The sequence below is a fragment of the Arachis duranensis genome, chromosome 1 (assembly GCF_000817695.3).
Source record: "Arachis duranensis cultivar V14167 chromosome 1, aradu.V14167.gnm2.J7QH, whole genome shotgun sequence".
Taxonomy (NCBI): Eukaryota; Viridiplantae; Streptophyta; class Magnoliopsida; order Fabales; family Fabaceae; genus Arachis; species Arachis duranensis.
In genome coordinates this window covers 72,177,851-72,195,455 of record NC_029772.3, presented here as the reverse complement: position 1 = coordinate 72,195,455, position 17,605 = coordinate 72,177,851, and the positions used below count along the sequence as shown (strand labels likewise).

General features: G+C 40.0%; 1 protein-coding gene across 1 annotated transcript; it reads right to left on the bottom strand.

Annotated features, from left to right (window-relative positions):
• Positions 1-2,756: 2,756 nt before the first annotated feature.
• Positions 2,757-6,876, bottom strand: LOC107493481 (uncharacterized). Its single transcript, XM_016114580.1, has 4 exons — positions 6,448-6,876; positions 6,258-6,393; positions 5,503-6,086; positions 2,757-3,386 (listed from the first exon to the last, which is right to left on the bottom strand). The coding sequence occupies exons 1-4, from the start codon at positions 6,874-6,876 to the stop codon at positions 2,757-2,759; spliced, it is 1,779 nt and encodes a 592-aa protein (XP_015970066.1).
• Between the last annotated feature and the right edge of the window lie 10,729 nt (positions 6,877-17,605).

The window sequence follows — 17,605 nt, the reverse complement described above, 5'->3', positions numbered from 1 at the left end:
AGGTACTGACCGACCTCCCCACACTTAAAGCTTGGCACCATCCTCGGTGCCATTAGTCAGAAACAAAGGGAGGCTGGTAACAGCATCTCCACTGTCGGGGTCGTCATGGCTCCCGGTGCTGGTAGGAGAAGTGGAGTCTAGAGTGTTCGGTTCTTCTTCAAGTGGGTGGTTGCCAACAATAAGCTCCTTGAGGTATGTAAATCGGTGCTTGTTACGGGCGCTCCATTTACTTTGCCTGCCGGTCTACCGGTCCAACCTCTGTAGTATCTGAAGGAGTAGCTGATTTATTGATGGTGCTTGTGATGTAGAAGGAGACGGAATATCTCCGGCCGAGTCAGCAGTCCAGCTGTTAGTGGCTACTGGCAGTTTGATGTACTTTTCATTGGGAACTTTCTGATCATCCTGTGAAATCATGGCCTTGGTGTCCCTAGCTCTGTAGGAGACTTTGGCGGCTGAGAATAAATTTGAAACCAAGGTAGAAAAAGGTAGGTTGCCCGCAATCTGTACATGTCCCATGGCTTGCCAGAGGTGTCTTGGTAAGTTGAGGGATTGGTCTGTAAAGATACACCAGATGAGAACAGCCATGTCAGCAGTGAAGGAGGATTCTTGAGTGCTTAGAAAGACGTAGTGGGACATGATTTGTGCCCACACTCGAGCCTCCAAGGTAAGTGCTGAAGCCAATATACCCTTGGGTCGTGATTGATGGTATCCATAGATCCATCTGCTGCTAGGTTGTGCTATATTTCTGAGGACGTCGTCCCAGTCAAATTGGTATGTCTGGCACTTGAGAGAGGCTTCTTGGTATGCATCCAATCCTTCTGGAGCAGGGGGAAGATCTAAAGTTTGCTGAATGGCCCTTTCAGATATAGGGACTTGCTTCTGACGGACATAGACAGACTGCAGGTTTGGCATGTAAAAATTGGAGTAGAATTTAACTACCCATGAAAGGTTGACCTGCCTTGGCTGCCTCTGTAAGAATCCCCATTGTCTACACTCAATGCGGGGCTCTACAAGATCAACAATGTTGGTAGGGAGGATGAGGAGGTGCTCATTATTGTAATTCCGCTCAGCCAGGATGGGAAACATCTGCTCACAGTAGCGGTTAGTGAACCGCGCAGTGTCCTTTGCTGAAAAGCTTTCTCAGCTTCATCGACCTTGATAATCCTCTTGACCTGCTTTGTTGATGGGTTGAATGAAGTTGAGGGTGGTTCCTCCGCTGGTGCTCTTTTTGTTCCTCTCCTTACTGGTGTTTGTTAGCGGCTTCCTTTTTACCCTTTTTGGTGGCCATCCTGAAAAGGAAAAAGAAAAGTACATGTAAGTCCAAGGGTTGGGGCAAGGAAGAGGACATGACAAGTGATAATCTTGCCAAGGTAAAGAAGGATGTCGTTAACACATGGTCGCGACTTTATGTAATTAGGACATCAATGGAAATATAGCAAGAAAGATGAAAGCAATTAAATGCAAGATGTTTATTAGCATGCCAGCAAAGGCATGAGTAGCATAGATCAAGCATTAATTGAGAAAAATGTATTATTACTCGTAACAAACTAACAAGCACGTTTGTATTGACAATTATATTTAATTAATGAAATATAATAAGGATTTTGTGAAAAATAGGCATTAGAGTAAAAGAATAGAATATTTAAGAATGCACAATGCCATACGGGCTTTTTCACAAACACTTGGTATGCGTTGTAAATATGCAAGGGAAAGTTTTAAATCATAACATGTACGTAACCCAAGAATACTTAATATTAAATGTCAAACAATTCCATAATAATTCACAAGTAATTATAGAAGAAAACAAACACCCAATTAAATGGCTAACACCAATTAGAATAATGCAAAAATAAATAAACAAGGAGAAGAAAAAGAGAGAATAGAAAGAAAGAACCTTGAGAAGGAGGTGATAAAGAGAGATGTGATGGAGAATGTGAGTTGGGAAAATATGAGGGAAGGGGGAAGAAGAAGAGAGGAGTAAAGGTTGAAGAAGAAAAAAAAGAGAAAGAATGTAGAATAAAGAAGAAAGAAAGAAGAAGAAAGAAGAAAGAAATTAGGATTGAGAAAGAAAAGATAAGAAAAGTGGGCGTTGCCGGGTTCTGGTGACGCGGCGCTGTAGACGCGTACGCGTGGGGCGCGCAATTGGAGAGGCGACGCGAGAGCGTCGCGCACGCGTATGCGTGACCGTGTTTGTGCTACTCGTGCAAAGCCAGCCTCATGCACGCACAACTCTCTGTTCACTCAATGTTGTGGCCCAACTTTGCATATGAGGCGTGCGCGTCACGCACGCACACACGTGATCGCTCAGAAACTGAAAACGATGCGCACGCGTCAGGGACGCATACGCTTGGGTGATTTTGTGCCTCTAGCACAGTGCCAGCGCCAGGCCATTACAACTTTCGGCCAATACACCTTTTACGTCGATTTTTCAGAGCCACGCATGTGCGTCATTGACGCGTATGCGTGACATGCCAAAATTCCAAGTGATGCGGACGTGTGGGGTATGCGTACGCATGGGGTACGCGTATGCGTGATGATGCTTGTTCGATTGGCACACTTTCTGCACTGCTCCCATGCAACTTTCTGCCACTTTTTTTTGATGCAATTAAGTAGATGTAAATGCAGACTATATGCAAAAATAATAATACGAGTCACTAAATAGAACTAAAAAGAGAGAAGGGAACGATCATACCTTGGTGGGTTGTCTCCCACCTAGCACTTTGCTTTAACGTCCTTAAGTTGGACGGTCCACAAGCTCATTCGTCTGCTGATGGTGGATCTTCCAGGAGGAAGACCTCTAGCTCTTTATTGTCTTTCATTTTCTCACTATGATACAGCTTCAAGCGATGTCCATTGACCTTGATGTATTTGGAGCTTGAAGGATGACTCAGGTGGAAGACTCCGTATGGCTCTGCCTTTTCCACTCTATAGGGACCTTCCCATCTAGATCTCAGCTTGCCTGGCATGAGCCTCAGTCTGGAGTTGTAAAGGAGAACTAGCTCCCCAGGTCTAAACTCTTTTCTTTTGACATGCTTGTCATGCACAGCCTTCACCCTCTCTTTGTACAGTCTGGAGTTGTCATAAGCTTCGAGTCGAAGGGTCTCCAGTTCTACTAGTTGCAGCTTCCTTTCAGTGCCAGCTTTCTCAAATCCCATGTTACACTCCCTCATAGCCCAGAAAGCCTTGTGTTTCACTTCCACTGGGAGGTGACAAGCTTTTCCGTAGACTAGGCAAAAGGGACTCATCCTAATAGGTATCTTGTACGCTGTCCGATACGCCCAGAGCACATCAACAAGTCTGGTGCTCCAGTCCTTCCTATGAGGCTTGACTATCTTCTCCAGAATGCGCTTTATTTCTCTGTTAGACACCTTTGATTGTCCATTGGTCTAGGGATGGTAGGCTGTTGCTATCTTGTGAACAATTCCATGCTTCTTCAGTAGTGCTGCGAATCTCCTGTTACAAAAGTGAGTGCCTTGATCACTAACGATTGCTCGTGGTGATCCAAAGCGATAGATAATATAGTTTCTAACAAAAGAGACAACAGTGTTAGCATCATCAGTACGGGTAGGAATTGCTTCCACCCATTTAGAAACATAATCTATAGCTAACAATATATATAAGAAGCTGCTAGAGTTTGGGAATGGACCCATAAAGTCAATGCCCCAAACATAAAAAATTCACAAAATAGCATAAGCTATTGGGGCATCTCATCCCTCTTGGGTATATTACCAAACTTTTGGCATGGGGAACAATATTTACAGAAGGCAGTAGCATCTCTAAAAAGAGTAGGCCACCAAAATCCGCAGTCTAAAATTTTCCTAGCTGTTCTTTGAGGGCCAAAATGTCCACCACTCTCAGAGGAGTGACATGCTTCTAAAATGAACTGGAATTCTGATTGAGGCACACACCTTCTAATTATATGGTCAGCACCATACCTCCATAAATATGGATCATCCCATATATAATATTTGGACTCGCTTTTCAGCTTGTCCTTCTGATGCTTAGTAAAATTGGGAGAGAAGGTATGACTAACGAGATAATTAGCTACAGGTGCATACTAAGGTACTAATTCAGATACTACATGCAAGATATCAAATGGAAAAGCATCATTGATAGGAGTGGAGTCATCCTTAATGTGCTCAAGGCGACTCAAGTGGTCCGCCACTAAATTTTGAGAACAACTCCTATGCTTAATTTCTAAATCAAATTCTTGCAGCAGCAGTACCCAACGTATTAGCTTTGGTTTGGACTCTTTTTTAGCTAATAAGTATTTTATTGCTGCATGGTCTGAGTACACTACCACCTTAGTACCAAGTAAATAAGCTCAGAATTTGTCCAGAGCGAAAACAATAGCCAGAAGCTCTTTTTCAGTGGTAGTGTAATTAGACTGAGCAGTATCTAAGGTCTTTGAAGCATATGCAATTACAAAAGGATCATTACTTGCGCGATGGGCCAATGCCGCTCCCACTGCATGGTTGGAGGCATCACACATAATCTCAAAAGGCTGGCTCCAGTCTGGTCATCTCACAATTAGAGCTTGAGTCAAGGCGATCTTAAGCTTATCAAACGCTTCCATACAGTCCTCACTCAGCTCGAATTCAACATCCTTCTGCAACAGTCTGGATAAAGGCAAAGCGACCTTACTGAAGTCCTTGATAAATCTCTGGTAAAAATTTGCATGGCCAAGGAATGAACGGACTTCCCTCACGGAGGAGGGGTAAGGTAAACTAGAAATGACATTTACCTTTGCTGGATCTACAGAAATACCAGTATTAGAGACAACGTGTCTTAGAACAATACCTTGTTTAACCATAAAATGATATTTTTCAAAATTCAATACAATGTTCGAACTAACACAACTGTCTAATACTCTAGCTAAATTATGCAAGCAAAGGTCAAAAGAATCACCATACACACTAAAATCGTCCTTGAAAACTTTCATACAGTCTTTAAGAAGATCTGAGAAAATACTCATCATGCATCTTTCGAACGTTGCCGGTGCATTACATAAGCCAAAAGGCATTCTCTTATATGCATACTTCCAAAGGGACATGTAAAAGTAGTTTTTTCCTGATCCTCAGGAGCTATATGAATCTGAAAATAGCCGGTGTAACCATCTAGAAAACAGTAGTGTAATTTACCTGACAGGCGATCAAGCATCTGATCGATAAAGGGTAGGGGGTAGTTATCCTTGGGGGTAGCTTGGTTGAGACGCCTGTAATCAATGCATACCCTCCAGGCATTCTGCACTCTAGTTGCAATGAGCTCTCCATGCTCATTCTTTACTATTGTGACTGCAGATTTCTTTGGGACCACTTGTACTGGGCTGACCCATTCACTATCTGAGATTGGGTAGATGATATAATCTTCCAACAATCTGGTCACTTCCTTCTTGACAACCTCCAAGATGGTGGGGTTCAGCTGCCTCTGAGGTTGACGGACAGGTCTTGCTCCCTCTTCTAAAAATATCCTGTGCTCACAAACTTGAGGGCTGATGCCTACTATATCCACCAAGCTCCACCCAATAGCCTTTTTGTGTCTTTTCAGCACACTAAGCAGCTGCTTCTCTTGTTGGGAAGTGAGTTCCCTTGCAATGCTAACTGGGAGCTTCTGATTATCCTCAAGGTAAGCATACTTGAGGTGGGGTGGAATGGGCTTTAACTCCAATTTCTGCTCATGGCTAGGTACTTGATCATTTGGAGCTAGTGATGATGGCAAAGTGTCCTCGTTGTGTTCAGGGGGTGTCCCCACACTTGAACCTTGCTCCATGTGTATCTCTTCTACTTCTTCTTGGTGAACTGAAGCCATGGTCTCATCAATGATGTCGAACTGGAAGATGAAATGATCTTCCGGGGGGCGCCTCATGCCTTCATTCAGATTGAAGCTCACCACTCTGCCATCTATCTCGAAGGAGTAAGTTCCTGAGAAGGCATCCAACTTGAACTTGGAAGTCTTCAGAAATGGTCTTCCAAGTAGGATGGATGATGGTTTTCCTGAGTCATTGGGGGGCATCTCCAGGATGTAAAAGTCAATAGAAAATGTTAGCCCCTTAATGCTCATAAGCACGTCCTTAGCAATTCCAACAACTGTGATTATGCTTTTATTTGCTAACACAAAACAAGCTGTCGACCTTTTTAAGGGACGGAGCCTCAAGGAACCATATATAGACAAATGCATAATACTCACGCACGCTCTTAAATCACACATGCAGTCAGAAAATATTACACCTCCAATGGTATAGTTAACCATGCATGGACCTGGGTCACTATATTTTTCAGGTATATCCCCCATTAAAGCAGATATTGAACTACTTAAAGGAATAGTTTCTAATTCATTGATCTTATCCTTATGCATGCACAAATCCTTTAGGAACTTAGCATATTTAGGTACTTGCTGAATAACATAAAAAAGGGGAACAATTACCTCAACCTTTTTGAAGATTTCTACCATTTTGGGATCAAGTTCCATCTGCTTTCTGGACTTCCTTGCAAGGTGTGGAAAGGGAATAGGGATGGCGCCACGTGTAGCTTCAGCTGCCTTTGATGCGCTATTCTCTGGTTGAGTTGCTTCTTCGTCAACCATGTCTTGTACTTCCTCTTCTTCTGCCTCAACAATATCCTCCACTTGAATGTTGTCCTTGAAGCTTGGCTCCTCATGACTCCTCTCTTGCAGTGTGGTTCCAGACCGCAAAGTAATGGCGTTAATGCCACCTTTGGGGTTGGGTAAGGGTTGAGAAGGAATTGCACTGGATCTTGAAGGTTGATTGTTGGAGGGAATTAGCGAATCCATCCGGGAGATGAGAGCTCGTATTGTGGAACTAAGATCATTTATGGAGGAGTTAATTGTATTCTGAATGTCTTGGTGTCCTTGCATCATAGTGCGAAGCATCTCATCATTAGAAGAAGATGGGGAGTAAGTGATTTGAGGGGCCTGCTGTTGGTTGTTCTGAGGCACTTAGGACTGCCTTTGATGAGGTTCTCTGTAAGGCTAGTTTTGGTTCTGTTGTCTGTTGTTGTTGTTGTTCCACCTCTGATTTCCATTGTTGTTTCTGCCTCCTCTGTTGTAGTTATCCCTCCATCCTTGGTTGTAGTTGTCCCCCCACTCCTAGTTGGAATTATCTCTCCAACCCTGGTTGGAGTTGTCTTACCAAACTTGATTGTAGTTTCCACCTTGGTTGTAGTTGTCGCCTCGTTGATTATATCCTTGACTTGGGCGATCATAGAAGTTATGAGTAGCTGCCAAGGTGTTGTCTTCTTATTGGAGCTACGGACACTCATCAGTGTAATGAGTATAATCGGCACATATTCTGCACACTCTTTGAGGGACCAGCTGTTGACTCTGTTGTGATAGGGGGCTGAGGTTGTTGTTGATACAAGTGTATCTGCTTCAGTAAGTTGGTCATCTCACATAGTATTTGTGTGAGGGCAGTATTCTCACTGCTAGAGGAAACCTCTGGAACAGTCTTGGGATGGTTGTTCCTGTGCCTGGCATTCCGAGTAGACTCAGCTAGATCGGTAATCAGTTGCCAAGCTTCATCTGCGGTCTTGTACTTTTTCAAAGAACAATTACTTGCACCATCTAATGTGGTTTTGTCCTGAGACTTCATGCCTTGTGTGAAGTAGCTGATCAACACCAGCTTGTCAATCATGTGGTGGGGACAAGCGTCTAAGAGATTCCTGAAGCACTCCCAATACTCATACAGAGTCTCTGAGTCGCCTTGAATAATGCAAGAGATTTCTTTCTTTAGTCTATTAGTCACTTCTGCTGGAAAGTATTTTTCTAAGAACTCTCTTCTGAGCGTATCCTAATTAGTAATGACTGCTTCAGGTTGGGTGTAGTACCACTCCCTCGTCTTCCCTTCAAGAGAAAACGGGAAGGCGAGTAGCAGAATGGAAGTCTCGTTTCCACCCTGCCGCCTAACAGTAGAACATACTGTCTAGAAATCTCTGAGGTGCTTGAGAGGCTCTTGAGCAGGTAAGCCATGAAACTTCGGCAGTAGATTGATTAGTGCAGTCTTCAGTTTAATATCTGCACCAAGATTCGAATGACGCACTTGGAAAAGGGGTAGTGTAAAGTCCGGAGCTCTTGCTTCTTGGAGAGTAACTCTGCAGGGTGCTGCCATGTTATCTGCGCATAAATCAGCAAAATCAGTAGAAGGGGAGCTTGTTTCTCCCTTAAATGACGCTTAAGATTTGTCCTTAGATAGGACTAGTGAATTGGTAGTAGCCACTTCACCACCCTCAGAGGCTAACCGACGCCGAGCTCGCCTTATATGTGAAATAATTCTTTCAATTTCCGGATCAAACGCGGCTAAGCTCGGATCAGGCAGTGAACACGTCATTCAATGAAAGAAAGATACGGCTCATGGTAATAAAAATAAAGATAAAATAAGAAAATATGTAAATAAAAATATTTACACTAATCAATAATTTAGCACACTATTGCAACTCCCCAGCAACGGCGCCAAAATTTGACGTACGAAAAATTACCGATTAAGAATTTTATTCGGAAATCAGCACTGCAAGTATAGTTCCTAATCAATAAAAGTTCCGCGTATCAATTTAAAAGATTTGTCACAAAATTTAGAAATAAAATACTAGAAGTATGAATCACAGGTCGTCTCACAACGAGTTGACAAACGAGTGCTATTTTATTGATCAGAGGTTTTCCAAGAATTTTTAAGAGTTGAAGAACAGGAAATTAAAGGATTGTGAATTAAAGAAATGTAAATTAAAGAGATTTATGTATTCAGAATAAAAAGCCTTGACCGGGGGAATGATTAATTGAAAGTTCTATTCTTGTTGGATTTTCTCAAGTGTAGTATCAAGAGGTCATTATTTTCACTTAGTTAACCCTTACTAAATAAAGGAAAGTCAAGTGATTGAGCTAACTCTTATTCGTAAGTCCTAATATTCTCCCTTGGGAAGGATTAGCATTAGTAAATAGAGAATTAGCCAACAACTTTCAGTTTAACAAATCACTTGAGCATTCTAACTCAAGGGTCTCCTCTTAATCAACCCTCAAGTTAAGTTGGGAGTCTACTCCATTGACATGAAAATTACTTGCATAGAATTAAAAAGAGAATAAAAGGAAGACATGATAATTAATAACTGAAAATTGATTAAAGGTAAAAATAGTTCTTGCATTAATAAATTCTAAAAACAATCCAATTGTAACTCTGAACAAGGATTAAGGATATGAAAGAGTAAGGGACAAAGGAAACAGACTAGAATAATGGAAACTTCAACGGCGGTAGTAACTCTTCTCAATATCCAAATCACAAAGCATCAAAAGCATCAAAACTAGAAATCTATGAATGTGAGGAAAACCTAGAGGAAGAAGTAATTTTTTCTCCAAGATTCCAAAACTCAAAACTAAAACTAATGAATGAGATAATGTGTGTATGTGTGTTGAGTCTCTACTTGTCCCCTGACTCTAGTCTATGTTTTTGAGCCAAAAACTGGGTCCAAACTCGGCCCAAAATCGACCCAGCATTTTCTACAAGTCGCGCATGTCACGCGTACGCGTCAGTCACGCATACGCGTCGATGGTTATCTTCGCGTGACATGCGTACGCGTCAGGTATGCACACGCATCGCTGTGCAGACTCGCTTTTCACGCGCAAGCGTCAGGTATGTGCACGCGTCATTCTTCGCTGGTCAACTCCTTAATTTCTTGTGTTCCTTCCATTTTTGCAAGCTTCCTCTCCACCCTCTAAGCCATCCCTGCCCTATAAACCCTGAAAACACTTAACGCACAGATCACGGCATCAAATGGTATAAAGGGGAATTAAAAATATATAATTTAGATGTCTAGGAAACAAGTTTTCAACCACCGAATAAAATTGGGAAGGAATTTCAAAATCATGCAAATCATATGAATAAGTGAGTAAAGAGTTGATAAAAACCACTCAAATTAGCACAAGATAAACCATAAAATAGTGGTTTATCACTTTGCCCAATGCTTGGTGATCACCCCCATATGCCCCTCCACATTCTTGACACTCATTCTCATATCTTGTATGCAATCTTGAGCGGCATCCCTTAATTCTTTCATGGTAAGCTCTAAAGCTGATAGTTCTGAATAAGGAGATGATAATTCTTGATATGAATAATGAGATGGTGGCTCTTGATATGAGTAAAAGGAGCATGGTTCTTGGAATAGATAGAGAGGTGGTAGTTCTTGGTATGGATAGAGAGGTGATAGTTCTTGGTATGAATATGCAGGGGATGAAGATGGAAATTTTTGTAGAATTTTCTCTGTTAATTGCTCTAGGTCTTGGCAGGCAAGATTAAAAGATAATGGTTCTTGATATGAGCAAGAAGATGAAGGTTCTTAATAGGGATAGAGAGGTGGTGGTTCTTGATAGACGGAATATGGAGCACTGAAGTTTCTTTGGTATTGGCTTTTCCAACCAAAGCTTGGATAATTCCTCCATCCATAGTAATTTGAATCACTCTTTGGGTGTGAGTAATAGTCCATGTGATCCTTCTCCATGATTGTTCCTCAACACAAAACACCAAACAAAATTAAACGCACCAGGTGGTAAACAAAAAAGAAATAAAAAAAGAAATTTTTTTTAAATAAAATTCTGAAAATAAAAAAAAATAGAAAAAAATAATTAGGAATTTAAAAAAAATAAAAAATTAGAAAGTAAGGGGTTTAAAAATGTTTGAAATTCAAAAAGAAAGAGAAAACACTGAAGGAACACCAAGCTTTAAAATTTAAATTTAAAATTTGAACTAAAATAAAAAATCAAATAATTAGAATCAAGGAAAAGATAAATAAGATATGATTTAAAAATTTAAAAATTAATTGAAAAGAAAAAAAAGATTTGAAAATTTTAAAGATTTGAATTTCAAATTTGAAAAGAAGAACTAACAAACTACTCAACTTTTAAAATTTGATTTTTTTTAAATTCAAATTTTTGAAAAAAAGAGAAACTAATACAACACTAAACTTTAAAGTTTGAATTCAAAATAAAGATAAGATAACAAAATTTTGAAAATTTAAGGGAAAAGATATGATAAAGATTAAAGATCAAGAAAGATAAGCAAGATATGATTTGAAATTTTGAAATTTACTAGCAAGGAACACCAAATTTAAAATTTAAAATTAAATAAAGATAAGATAAAGATTTAAAAATTTTAATTTTGAAATTTTGAAAATTAAAAGAAAGGATTTTAAAAATGTTTGAAATTCAAAGAGAAAAAGAAAACAATAGAGAAACACCAAAATTTTAAAAATTAAAATAAGATAAAAACAAGTAACTAACTAACTAACAAGATTTGAAAAGAAGAATAAAAGATTTGAATTAAAAGTTTTTGAAAACATAAAAAGAAAGAGTGAATCAAAGATTTTGAAATTTAATTGAAAGAATAAGTCAAACAAGGAAAGATAAGATTTGAAAGATTTGAAAATATTTGAATTTAAGTTTTGAAATTCGAATTAAGATAAGATAACATTTTGAAATTTAAATTTTAAAATTCGAATTTAAAACAAGATAAGATAACAAAATTTGAAATTCAAAGAAAAGGAAAAAGATAAGATAAAGATCTAAAAAGATAACAAGATAAATATTAAAAGATAACTAACAAGACACCAAACTTAAATTTTGAAATTAAATCAAAATAAGATAACAAGAAATTTAAAATTTGAATTTTTAAATTTTGAATTTAAAACAAGATAAGACAAGATTTTTGAAATTCAAAGAAAGATAAAAGGATAATATAATGATTTGAAAAAGATTAATAAGATAAACAAGAAAAATTTTAAATTTTGAAAAGATAAGCAAAAAGATAACTAATTATGACACCAAACATAAAATTTTTGAAATCAAAAGATAAGATTTTCAAAAATTTGGGAGGACAAATACAAAAAGACACCAAATTTAAAATTCGAAGATCAAAACACGCTAATTTCGAAAATTTGAAAGAAAAACACAAGAAGACACCAAACTTTAAAGATTTTTAAATCAAACAAAGAAAAATACCAAGAACAAATTCGAACACAATAAAGAACACTCAAGAATAATTTTCGAAAAACTCAAGAAAAGAAAAGCCAAAAAGACACCAAACTTAAAGATTGACACAAGACTCAAACAAGAGAAAAATTTTTTGAAAGATTTTTGAAAAAGAAACCAAGAAAGTTTGAAATTTTTAACAAGAAACTAAAACACAAGAAACATAAACAGAAGAAAAAGAGGTAAAAAGTACCTTATCTAAGGGACAAGACAACTGTTAGTTTGTCAATCTCAAACAATCCCCGGCAACAGTGCCAAAAACTTGGTGTGCAAAATTTAGAAGTCCACACAGCTTAACCGGCAAGTGCATCAGATCATCCATGTAATACCTCAGGTGAGTGAGGGTTGATCCCACGAGGATTGTCGGATTGAGCAAGTAATAATTATCCTGCACTTTTTAGTCAGGCAGATAGAAAGTTGATTGGTTGTTGTTGAATGCGCATAAAATAAGTAAGAGAGCAATAAAGAAATAGCGAAGAAACAATAGTGAGAAATTAGTTAAGGTTTTGGAGATACCTTATCTTTCCGGATTAACTTTTATTACTGTCTATTTCAATAATGAATGATTCATTCCATGGCAAGCTGTAAGTGATTAACACCACGCTAATTGCCATTGTTCATACCCTGGGTCGAGCTGTCCGACCCGGGATGTTCTACTGATAAGTCGACTGATCTCTTCAGGTCAGGACAAATCCAACCTCTTCTCAAAGAGCTCGGCTGAATCACCAAGAAAGCCCGAAAAGGGCCCAAATGGAGGACCGCGTCCCAAAACCTAAGGTAGCCCAAGCCTACAGATAGAAAGGCGGTTCCCTTGAAGATAAGATGACCTCACTCAAAAGATAAAGATAAGATAAGATAACTAACTTATCTTATCTAAGAAGGTCACCCCGCACCATTATAAATACACTGGAGCACCCAGGTATAACTCATACTCTGATCCTACTAAAAACCTACTTAATACCCTTGCTAACTTAAGTATCGGAGTCCCTTGCAGGTACGACCACCCTCTGGTGATGAAGGATCAGCACCTCCACCAAGTCCAACAAGTCGGCATGACAACTCTGGCCGCCACGCACATGCCGGACACGTCATCTCCAACCAGTACAGAAGATCTCATCCGAGATCGACCTACAGTTTTAGGTAACCCTCGGAACATTGGCGTTGTTGCCGGGGAACCTGAAAGTCATCCCATCACCATGGCGGACGACCATGAAAACGACCATGATTTAGGTCTAGAAGACAAAACGCCACACAAAAACGTGGACACTACTCCAAAAGACACCCCGCAACCCAATGAAGACAAAAATTCACCAAACTCGGAAGCCCTGGAGACGCTTCAAGATCGTTTAAAAGAACTCGAGAAAGAAGCTCAACATCAATGAGAAGCTGGGAAGGACCTACAAAGGGAGATAAGGCGACACCAAGAATTGGAAGACAAACTCCTAAAACTCGAAGCCGATCTCAAAGTGAAAGTAACTCGATCCATCCACGAGGACAGCTCCTGCAAGGACCTAGATCCATTTACCAAGGAGATCATGCAGACCAAAATCCCAAATGACTTTAAACTCTCAGATATGGCCTTATATGATGGCACGGCAGATCCAAGCCATCACCTTAGTAATTTCAGAAGTCAAATGTACCTCACTGACGCCTCAGATGCAGTCCGTTGCAAAGCCTTCTCGACTATCTTAACAAAAACGGTAATTAAGTGGTTCGACAATCTACCCCCCAGGTCCATCTCAAGCTTCAACGACCTAGCCAAAAGTTTCTAGCCAGATTCTTTATCCAGAAAGACAAAACCAAGCACGCCCTAAGTCTATTAGGAATCAAACAAGGAGATTGGAAAAGTCTCCGCAGTTACATGGAAAGATTCAACAAGGCATGTATAGACATACAAAGTCTGTCCATAGAAGCGGCCATCATGGGCCTCATCAATGGCCTACGAGAAGGGCCTTTTAGCCAATCCATATCCAAAAAATATCCCACACTCTAAATGAAGTAAAAGAACGAGGAGAGAAGTATATCAACATGGAGGAAAATGCTCGACTCAGAGAAACCTCAAAATCTGAATTCTCCTACTCCTCCCAAGATAAGGACAAAGAATCCAAGAAAAAAGAAGATTGACATGGGGAAAAGATAAAAAATACCACAATTATACCCCTCTTTGGGTATCCCTTGTGGATGTCTACAGAGAAGTATGCCATACTAAAAAGATACCTCCAACTCAACCACTCAAAAGCAAAAAAGGAGGAGGAAATCGGGCAAAATATTGTGAATATCACCGAATTTATGGACATTACACCAACGAATGTTTTGACCTAAAAAATATCGTAGAAAAACTGGTAAGAGAAGGAAAACTAGATCGGTACTTGGCAAACCGAGCAGACGATCCCAGAAAAAGAAGAAAGGACGAAGATATCGGACAGGCAGAATGACCACCTCGTACACCCGAGAGACACGTCCACATGATTCACGGAGGATTTGCGGGAGGCAGAAACTCCAAATCATCTCACAAAAGATATCTCAAAGAAGTATATCATGTTGAGGGAAGAGAAGAAACACCCGACATCCCCACAATTACTTTTACTAAAGAGGACGTATCTGACATCATCTCAGGACACAACGATCCTATGGTCATCATTATCGTATGGCAAACACAAATCTCCACCGCACGCTGATAGACCAAGGAAGCTCCGCTGACATATTATTCAAAATTGCCTTCGACAAACTCGGCCTAGAAGAAAAAGAACTCAGAGCATATCCGAACAGCCTATTCGGACTGGGAGACACCCCCGTTTAACCACTTGGATGCGTATCACTACACATGACCTTTGGAAAAGGAAACCAGTCAAGAACACTCAAAATAGACTACATTGTGGTCGACGTAAGCTCAGCCTACAATGCCTTAATAGGTCGGACAACATTGAATCAGCTCGGCGCAGTATTCTCGACTCCACATCTATGCATGAAGTTCCCAACTGTAGAAGGAATAGCTACAATAAAAGCAGACCAGAAGACGGTGCGCCGCTGCTATAACGAAAGTTTAAACCTCAGAGGCAGAAGAGAAGAATTCCACACCTTCGAACTCGGTGGAGCTCAAAGGCGGGAAGAACTCCGCCCACAACCCGAAGGTGAAGTAGCAAAAGTCCAGATCAGAGATATCCTGGACTAAACAACCAATATCGGCATAATTCTAAAAGGGGACATAAAAGAATCACTTGTATAGTTCTTGCGAGATAACGTCGACCTCTTTGCATGGAAGGCTACAGACATGCCAGGCATAGACCCCAAATTAATGTGCCACAAACTAGCAGTCTACCCAGGATCTAGGCCAGTACAACAGAAACGTAGAAAGCTCAGGCCAGAATGATCCCAAGCTGTGGAAGAGTAGGTACAAGCCCTACTGGAGGCAGGATTTATCAGAGAAGTCACGTACCCACTATGGCTGGCCAACGTTGTCTTGGTGAAAAAATCGAATGGGAAGTGGCAGATGTGCACCGACTACACTGATCTCAAGAAAGCCTGCTGTTGCACGTAATTGTGATCTTCAATAGCACCAACAACTTGGTACGCACAATTATAATATCAATCTTTTTCACAACTTCGCATAACTAACCAGCAAGTGCACTGGGTCGTCCACGTAATAAACCTTACGTGAGTAAGGGTCGATCCCACAGAGATTGTCGGCTTGAAGCAAGCTATGGTCACCTTGTAAATCTTAGTCAGGTGGATTCAAATGGTTTTAGAGTTTTGATAATTAAAAGATAAAAAAAACGTAAAATAAAGATATAGATACTTATGTAAATCATTGGTGGGAATTTCAGATAAGTGTATGGAGATGCTTTATCCCTCTTGAATATCTACTTTCCTACTGCCTTCATCCAATCCTTCATACTCCTTTCTATGGCAAGCTGTATGTTGGGTGTCATCGTTGTCAATGGCTACTTCCCATCCTCTTAGTGAAAATGGTCTTCTACGATTTCTGTACGGCTAATCAACTGTCGGATTACTCGTCTCCGATGAAAAATACCATGCACAGATACCGTATGGCTAATCAGCTATTGGTTCTCGATCGTGTAGGAATAGGATTTACTATCCTTTTACGTCTGTCACCACCCCCTACAGTTGTGAGTTTGAAGCTCGTCACAGTCATCCCATCCCAGATCCTACTCGGAATACCATAAACAAGGTTTAGACTTTCTGGATCTCAAGTATGCTGCCAATGAATTCTAGCCTATACCACAAAGATTCTAATCTCAGATTCAAATGCCCTATTGTCAGAGGGGAGTCGATGTGAATCGTTGATTAGAAACCCAAGAGATATACATTCAAGCTTGTCTTCATGTAGAACGAAAGTGGTTGTCAATTACGCGTTCATAAGTGAGAATGGTGATGAGTGTCACATAATCATCACATTCATCATGTTCTTGGGTGCGAATGGATATCTTAGAATAAGAATAGGCATGAATTGAATAGAAAATAGTAGTACTTTGCATTAATACTCAAAAAACAGCAGAGCTCCACACATTAATCTATGGTGTGTAGAAACTCCACCGTTGAAAATACATAAGAACAAGGTCCAGGCATGAGTGTGAGGCCAGCCCCCAAGGTCTAAGATCGCATAAACTAATCAAAGTTAGACACCAAGGTCCCCCCGATCTCTAATACAATAGTAAAAAGTCCTATTTATAATGAAACTAGCCACTAGGGTTTACAGAATTGAATAAATGGTGCAGAAATCCACTTCCAGGGCGCACTTGGTGTGTGCTTGGGCTGAGCATTGAGCTTTACATGTGTAGAGGCTTCTCTTGGAGTTAAACACCAGCTTTTATGCCAGTTTGGGCGTTTAACTCTGGTTTGTAACGTATTTCTGGCGTTTTAACTTCAGAGTAGGGCAGAGAAGAGGCGTTTGAACGCCAATTTGCATCGTCAAAAATCGAGAAAAGTATGGACTATTATATATTGCTGGAAAGCTCTGGATGTCTACTTTCCAACGAAATTAAGAGTGTTCCATTTGAAGTTTTGTAACTCCTCAAAATCTACTTTGAGTGAAGAGAGGTCAGAATCCAACAGCATCTGCAGTCCTTTTTCAGCCTCTGAATCAGATTTGTACTTAGGTCCCTCAATTTCAGCCAGAAAATACCTGAAATCACAGAAAAACACACAAACTCATATAAAGTCCAAAAATATGAATTTTGCATAAAAACTAATAAAAACATCCCAAAAAGTAGCTAGATCCTACTAAAAACTACTTAAAACAATGCCAAAAAGCGTATAAATTATCCGCTCATCACCTGCCCAAAAGATCCTTATCCACTCCCATGTATCGACGCTCTGGTAGATGCCTCCTCTGGATATAAATACCTCTCGTTTATGGACGCATATTCGGGATACAATCAAATCCCAATGTATCCACCCGACCAAGAAAAAACCTTGTTCTTAACCCCAAAAGCAAACTACTGTTACATCGTCATCCCTTTGGACTAAAAAATGTAGGAGCTACCTATCAGAGATTAATGAATAAGATCTTCACAGATCACATCAGAAAAACCATGCAAGTATATGTGGACGACATGTTAATAAA